This window comes from Condylura cristata, unplaced genomic scaffold, assembly GCF_000260355.1.
Source record: "Condylura cristata isolate star-nosed mole 26May11 unplaced genomic scaffold, ConCri1.0 scaffold00002, whole genome shotgun sequence".
In the NCBI taxonomy this organism is placed as follows: domain Eukaryota; kingdom Metazoa; phylum Chordata; class Mammalia; order Eulipotyphla; family Talpidae; genus Condylura; species Condylura cristata.
The window spans coordinates 23,418,212-23,426,544 of record NW_004567103.1 but is presented as its reverse complement, the minus strand read 5'-3'; the positions used below and the strand labels follow the sequence as shown (position 1 = coordinate 23,426,544).

The window sequence follows — 8,333 nt, the reverse complement described above, 5'->3', positions numbered from 1 at the left end:
CTATGAGTGAAACCATCCGGTATTTTTCTTTCTCTTTCTGGCTTATCTCACAAAGCATGATCTTTTTCAGCTCCATTTAAGTTGCTGCTAAAGACATGTGTTTCTCTTTTTTGGTTGCTGAGTAATATTCCATTGTATATATGTACCACATCTTTTTTATCCAGTCATCTACTTTTGGGCATTTGGGCTGTTTTTCCAATTGTAAATAAAGCAGCAATAAACATGGGGGTACAGGTATATTTTTCAATCAGTGTTTTTGTGTCTTTTGGGTAGATACCTAGGAGTGGGATTGCTGGGTCGTAGGGAAGCTCCATGTTAAGCAGTTTGAGGAAACTCCAAACAGAAAAACTGACATTTATGTTAGTATTTTTTCACAAAAAAAATTCAGAATAAAACTTTGTCAAATTAAGAAAAAGAAAGATAAAATAAAAGTAACAGCTAGTTTGAGTTTATAATCTAGTATCTCAGAACTGCAACCAGATTAAAACTATTCAGTTTCTTCCTGCTGTATCCTTATGTGACTCACAACAGAATGTAGGCTTCCTGTACACTTAACATTCATTGAGAGGATGTAAAAAAAATAGGGTCCTAAATTTTTGTTAACTTTATCATCAGATCTTGATTCAGTTCTCAATGGATGAGGCTTGGAGAGAACACATTTCTGTCATTTGAAATGATTCATCTCCTTTAATTCTCTAGCAAGAGGTTATAGTTTTATATTTATGTGTAAGTATTCATTTTTAGTTGAAAGAATTTTGTTCTTCAAATAATTATTATTTTCCTGAAACCACATTCCCCTTGCTACCCAATCTCTCCTTGTTTGGCTAACTGCTACTTTTCCTTCATTTTCAATTTTAAAATTCATGTCCACAAAGTGGAATTTTCTGATTTTCCAATCAAAATTAGAACCCAACCCTACATTTATTTGAATAGCACCCCATCCTAGCATAAATTATGGTGCTCTATTACATATTTATTCATTTTCTACCTGTCTTCAATATGAGATACACCAAAGGACAGGAAGCCTACCTGTTTGAATCTTACTATGCAAATATATTATTTAATATAGTACATACTATATCGTCATACATGACAAGCAAGTTCAGGCAAAGTTTTACCTTTTGTTAATTCTTTCTTTTGCTTTTGAAGTTCTTTTTTGCACACAGGAAGTGATTTTATGATGAGAAAAGACTACTTTTTTGTCCAAATGTAATATTAAGGCAGCATATTCCAAAAAAGTCAGTTTTGCTTTATTTTATTTCTTTTATTCAGGAGAAATCAATGATTCTGTCCTGTCGGAGATGTTTACCATTCACAATGGAGGCTTACAGATTTCATGCAGATACTCTGGAACTGTCTGCCAATTTAAGATGCAGTTGCTGAAAGGGGACCAAGTACTCTGTGAGCTCACTAAAACAGACGGAAGGGAAAATGCAGTGTCCCCAAAGAACGTGACATTGTGTAAATCTCAGTTATCCAACAATAGTGTCTCCTTCTTTCTGCATAACTTGGACAGTACCTATGCCAGCTATTACCAGTGCCGCCTGATGATTTTTGATCCTCCTCCTTTCCAAATGAGAAATCTAAGCAAAGAATATTTGTATATTTATGGTAAGATATTGTTTTTCATCTTCCAAATTTAGGAACATATAGGCATTTTGACTTTTCTTGCTCTGAAATAATTAAAGAAATTTCTTTTGCGTTAAGAGTTTTTTTATGTGCAATTGATGTCAATGGTTTATAATGAAATATGCAAGTGATGATTCATTATTATTAATTGTAATAACGAGTATTAAGTAATAATGTGCAATTTAATAATCTAAACTGTGGAGTTAATGATAGGTCCTGCCTTTAAAAATCAGGGAAAATGATTAGTCTCCAACCTATGGCTAATAGCTGTTACTTTTACTTTCTTGAGATTTAAGGTTTTTGTTTTGTGGAGGGCTTATAGGAAGAAGTGGATTGATTGAAAAATAATAGTTTTCTGCAATTACTTTTCTACTCTCTTGCAAAAATATAGTCAGAAGAGGACTTTATATTAACCACATGTGTAAACATATATGAGTAGAATATTTAGATTTTTAGATTTTGGAAATTTGTTATGATAAATTGATGTTCTTTATTACTATTTACTGAATTTCATGATTGTAATAAAGAAACATTTCACTTGATTAAGTCACTCTTAAATGTGTTCAATTAATTTGTGATTCAGTACTGAAAGGAGACTTTTTTCTCAGTTTTCCCTTAACGTACCCTTTTATTCAATTCAGAATCTCAATTTTGCTGCCAACTGAAATTCTGGTTACCCATTGGATGTACTGGTTTTATCCTCATCTACATTTTTGCATGTGTAGTTATTTGTTTGCTGACAAAAAAGGTGAGTGACGTTTGTCTTTTCTTACTTATGCTTTACTGGGAACATCCATGGTTATTTACTCATCAAAGTACATTTTGCTCTTGACAGAGTAATTTGATCAACAGATAGACAATTTCTTCTGAAGATATACCTGTTAATTAAACTGCTAACTTGGAACTGGAGGATACTTATTTTATTGCTCCTCCATTCTAAAAATAATTTGATGGTTTGCAGACAGATGTTATTGTTATTCTAAAAAGACAAGGAAATCATGCCCAAGAAAAAAGAAAAAAAAAGATTAAACATAAGCTGTGAATTTGATTCTAGTTTTGGAGTCAGAGCAATGTTATACTCATTTGGTCAAACAGTCTTTTTTTTTTTTTAATATAATAGTTTATTTTTACATCATTTTGTATATATTTTTTTTTCATCTCAATTGCAATCCCCGTGGGTTTCCCATCACTGAGTCACCCATGTGCCATCACCATAGTCCTATGCACTTCCCTCCCCCCAACTCCCCACCCCAACCCCGTTCAAACAAATCAGTCTTATAAGGTGCTAGTGGTAGCTGGGAAGGAATTGGTCAACTTCATTTCATGGTATGATGACTCCTTCTTTTTATAGAAAACTGCTAATAAGCTGTGCAAAACAGATAAAACAACCACACTAATAACAAAAACTTCTGTGCCGGGTATACCTCTGGTTCTTAGTCAAAGAGCATTCTCCATATGCTAATACTAACGTATACCCATCATGTAACCATGGGCCAGTGTGTTAATTTGTCCCAGAAAGGAACTTGAAAAGAGAGATAAAGACTGATGAGAATGAGATAGGACTTACAATCCAATTCCACCAGAGAAGAAAGAAGAAAGGCAAAAATAAGAAAGTTGAGCAGAAAACTCTCTTTTTTAAAACAACAACAACAACCCTTTCCTATTGTTCTCCTACTTCACATAAAGTCAGGACCCTAAGTCACATCCTAATCATTCTGTGAAATACCACTTTAATAAAAGAAGAGAGAGTGTTTTGTAAACACTATGATAACAGACCAACCCAGGTGGGGGTGAGGATGGGAAAGAGCTGATGATGAACCATGTTTCTCCACTTTTGACTTTTTTCCAGAAACATCGATCCAGTGTGCATGATCCTAATAGTGAATACATGTTCATGGCAGCAATGCCCACTGCTAAAACACCTGGAGGGACAGGTACTGTCCCATTTGGGGCAAGGGCAGGGAAGGGCATGGGATTTTATGGTTAGATTTTAAAGAGAGACTAATCGGTTTCTAGTGTCTAATTTTTATATTTTCTGTGAATCTGAATTTTTCACTTTAACAAATATATACTTTCCTTAGTTGAAAAACAAACAATAGTTTTGAAAACTACTGTCAAAAATAAACAGACAAAAAGTTCATATTCCACTGTTGCCTTAAGGCAATTTTACACATGATATTTCAAAAACTGGGAAGAATTTAAGATTTCTTTGTTAAAAAGTTCATTGTCCTCTGATGAGTACTTATTGAATACTGAAGATATTTTTTTTTTGAATAGCAATTGAGTGCAAATTGCTGAGTGAAGCACTGTGGAAGTCACATAGATATGTGGATGTTTTAAAGTGAAGATCTTTTTGGAAGAAAGATCTGGAGTTACGGGGTGGAGGGGCAGCAAGAAATTGGTGACAATATTGCTAGTTTGATTTAAAGACTGCTCAAGTTCAGATAACAGGAATGGAGTTCCAGTTACAGAGGGTAGTTAGGAAGGCCTTTGATCTTTTCTATTGAGAATGTTGCCAATGTTAGTGTCATCAAGTTGAGGAGCATTCCAAACTTTTGAAGATCCATTTGGAAAATCCATAAGTCACTTGCCTTTGAGATAGCAATGATGTGAGACATTCAGTGAGACACCCTACTGCATTTTTGCCACTACTGAAGGACTATCTGAAAGGGACATATATAGCACCTGTTCTCATGGTGTTACAGCTGGGAGGAACTATTATAAATACCCTTTAGTTGTTCTCCTCTTTTTTTTTTTTAGAGAAAGTGATACCCAGGGTATCAATGTCTCCTCAGATTCCTCCAGAGAGGTAATACCATAGCTTTGCCACTAGCAAAGAGCTTGTGTTTCTCTATTTTGTTACTGAAAGAAATATTTTTTTCTTTCACTCTCTGTGCTCATAATAATGTGCTCTGCCTTAGTTTGGATCCCTGAAAGCAAACCCTGGTTTGCTTACAGAGACTTGGTGTAAAGAAGGGAACCTAGGGAGATGAGGTGAGGGAGCAGGCCAGGAAGAAAAACAAATAAAGATCGCATTACTAGGGGGAAAACCAAGTGGAGACTGCATTAGTAGAGTCTTAGCTAGAGGCTATAAGATCTCTGAGAAGGGACAGGTGTCTTCTAGAATTGTTCTTCTGTAGGATGCTCTGTGACTTTTTTTTTTATAAAATATTTATTTATTTGTGCATACAGAACTGGGGTACAGGCCAGAGGTGCAGGGGCGATGAGAGGCTTCACCAGAGACAGAGTGGGAAGCAGAACAGGCAGATTGATGAAGTACACTTCTGAGGGGAGTAGAGGGCGGGTCAGGAAAGGTTTGCCACGCCATATGGGTCACCTCCGGAGCAGGCGGGGATCAAACTCATGCTGAAGTGGCTTTAGCTTCTTAGTGCTGTGCTTTAACCTGCTAAACCACCAGGGAGGCCCCACTCTGTGACTTTTACCCACTGGCTTAGGGCTACTTGCAGGGGACAATAACACTCCCTTTTCCCTGAGCTCTGCCAAGTGCTCCTTGATGAAGCTCTCAAGGCTTCAGGCTACAAAAGCAGACAAATGCAAAGCTGAACTCTTGCTCTACAGTATCAGACATGTACTGAAGTGTCTGCTCCAGCTGAGACTGAAAGGAGAAATAGTCAGTTTTATACTCTACCCATCAACAGAGCATAGGCCTTGCAATTAAATGTAAATAGCTGTGGAAATGGTTATGTAAGCAGTGTAAGCTTCCTGAAGGTTGTCAGGCTTTTCTTTTGTATTCTGAAAGCATTATGCACACAGTTTCAAGGTGAGTATGATTCATAACCTCTGTAAAGGCAGCTTCAAAAATTTCTATGGCTATATCCCCAGTTAGATGACTTCACAAGCTTAGCACACTGCAGTTGTTTAGTAGATATTTATTAAATAAATGAATGAATAATCCATCTAAATCAAACTTGTCATATGAATAGCACCATACTGATGAATGGGTCTCAGGTGAGGGAGGGATAACTAAGACAGACTTTGTTTTAAGTTTGTAAAGTCATTGGAAGAGATGCCAGGTTGCCCAGAAGGCTGGATCACGTGCTAGTCTGGAATTCAGGCGATGTCTGTTAGAAAAGTGGAGAGTGACTGGGTAAAACTTCAAAGTGTAGAGCTGGTCTCAAAGCACCAGAGGAGTTTGGATGGTGTGTGTGCCTATTCACAAGGGGTAGAGGAAAGGGGCAAGCTTGTAGAAGGGAGTTGGCACTTAGAGAGTTTTTAAAGAGTTTCTGCTAATTTTTTATTACAGGTGTGACCCGTAACTTGATATTCTCTGGCACACACACATGAACCACATTGGCCAGTTTGCAGTCCCACCCCCACTTGAAGTATGAGCCTTCCTCATTTCCCAGACTGTGGAGAACCTGACTTGATTCGACTACACATACCTTCTGCTGGTGTTTTGTTCACTTTGGACCAGTGACTGTATCTGTCAATAGGGATTTTAACACATTGCCTCAGTACTATTGAGCTCTCTCAAACAAACACCCGTTTGCATCTGGCTTTAGAGAAAGCCCAGCTCGTGTGTGCTCAACACATAGACCTCACTGGGACGGAATCCTTGTCTTCACATCTGCTTCTAGCAATGCACCAGCCAGAAAAACAAACACATCTACCATTTTTTTTTTAAAAAGATGCCAAGGAGACCAAATCTGCAAAGCAAATGGGCAGTCAAAGGCCAGCATCTGTCTGCATTTCACTACCAGACTACCTCTTCTTATAGGATGAGTATGCCTATTTCAATCAGGCAGTAGAGGGGAGGGAGACGCTTCCAAACTGCAGCTATTTTATTTCTGAGGTGTTAACATAAAACAAGTATAAGGATATATTTGTTAGTACACAGCCCTTTCTTCTCCAATTTCTGAAGCCCAGTCATCCATTCCATCTAGAGTTTAGATGCTTCATTCTTCCCTTAAAATACTTCTGCATGTCTATTTGACAGATGTGCTGAGTAGGGAGCATACCCACATTCCCCTCTGCTGCTCAGCAGTATGTATGCTTACTTCTGCTCCAGAAAGACATCTAACTTGCCTAACTCAGTTAAAATGCCTTACTGTGTTGACACATTAGTGATGGGAAAAAGCGCCCACATCAGTAGCAACCTCATTTTAGCATCCTCTGTTTTGCCATTTTGTATGTTTGCATGGTGCTGTTCATCAAAAGTTAGGCTGCTGTTGTGATTCATGTTAAAATTGCAAGCAAACAAACAAAATCATCTTTCATGGTCCAGCATTGTTCTGGGGGTAGAGTTAAAGCTGTAAAACTACATGCATGCAGCCTACCCGGAGCAGCCATCTAGATTGCTGTGGTCTTCCATGGACTAAGAGATTCCTCTTAGCCAGAGGCAACTGAGTACTCCTGCCCCCACAATCAGAAGTCCCACTGGGGACCCCATGGATCTGCCTGCATTTATACCTTCGGGATCTGTAAGAAGCACAGATATGTCAAGGAGAATCAGCACGATGCTCTTTCCTCCAGACCATAAAGCTGGAAAATGGCCCTGGCCCTCCAAGATATTCTTCCTTCAAGTAGGATTTGTTTGGAAAACTTACATGCATGTAACATGGCCACATGATTATTCCTACCTGGAATATTTTTTTTTCTACTTCTTGTCCTGTCTGCATATCTCACACCTTTGGAGTTGCCTGTGTATATAGCAACTTTTTAAACTTTAGGTAAAATGGGCTTATTTAGCAGTTTTAAAATTTGTAGTTGTCTTTATAGTTTACATTAAAAGTGAACCCTGATGTGTCATTATACACACTTACATTATTTTAAGCATGTATAATGCTGGATGTGTACAGTATAGTACTGAATTGGTAATTTGAATCAAGTATGGTGTTTTCAGTTATCAGCTGACTTGGACAGGCTGACTTGCTTTACAGAGTGCTCCCTAAGTTGTCGGCAACTTCCTGTGTGTGGGTCAGGGTGGGGGAGGATAGCTTCACTGGCCCAAGGCTGGGCTGTCCAGGCTAGGCCCAGAAGCATTCTAATCATCAGCCCTGGATATTCCAAAGTGAGTTATTCAAGTATAAAATTTCTGTGAAATAACTGTTGTTTTTTTATTAAGAAGAGCTAATTATGAAATGACTTTTTTTGCAATAGTAGAAAATTATACAATAAACACTGGATATTAAATAACTGAGCATACTTCATAGTCTTTTCTTGGGGTGGGGAAATGATTGCCTGAGCAGTACTTGTGAATTGGGCCTGTTCTGGAAGATAATTCCATTGCTTACAACAGTTGCTTTTGCATTTTCTTGGCTTTAAATTTAAAGCAAACACAAACATAAAAAATGAGAGTACAGCAAAGGGACCGTTCTTTTCCTGAGTATGTTTCTTACCTAGTAATACCTTATCACCTCTGAACAATTTGTAGTTCCCAGAAACAATAACACTCTTCTTCAAACTGCAATATAACCACTCACATTGGAAAATTAGCGATGACACATTGCAACCATGTAATCCTCACGCTACATTCAAGTTTTGCCAAGTGTCCCTATAAAGGTATTTTATAGCAATAAATTACATCCAGAATTTCCCTTCATTTACCTATCATATTTTTGCTATAAACTTTAGATAGTTACTCAGCTAGACTTTTATGGCCTTGCCTCTTTGGAAGATTAGAAGCAGTTATTTTGTAGAATGTCTCTTGATTTGGGTCATTGAGAGGTTTCTCCATCATTAAA

The 8,333-nt window shown here is 37.6% G+C and overlaps 1 protein-coding gene across 1 annotated transcript; it reads left to right on the top strand.

Annotated features, from left to right (window-relative positions):
• The first annotated feature begins 1,301 nt into the window (after window positions 1–1,301).
• ICOS (inducible T-cell co-stimulator) lies at window positions 1,302–5,906 on the top strand. Its single transcript, XM_012725291.1, has 5 exons — window positions 1,302–1,611; window positions 2,271–2,377; window positions 3,479–3,563; window positions 4,390–4,438; window positions 5,894–5,906. Exons 1-5 carry the CDS (start codon window positions 1,302–1,304, stop codon window positions 5,904–5,906), a joined length of 564 nt encoding a protein of 187 aa, XP_012580745.1.
• Window positions 5,907–8,333: the final 2,427 nt, after the last annotated feature.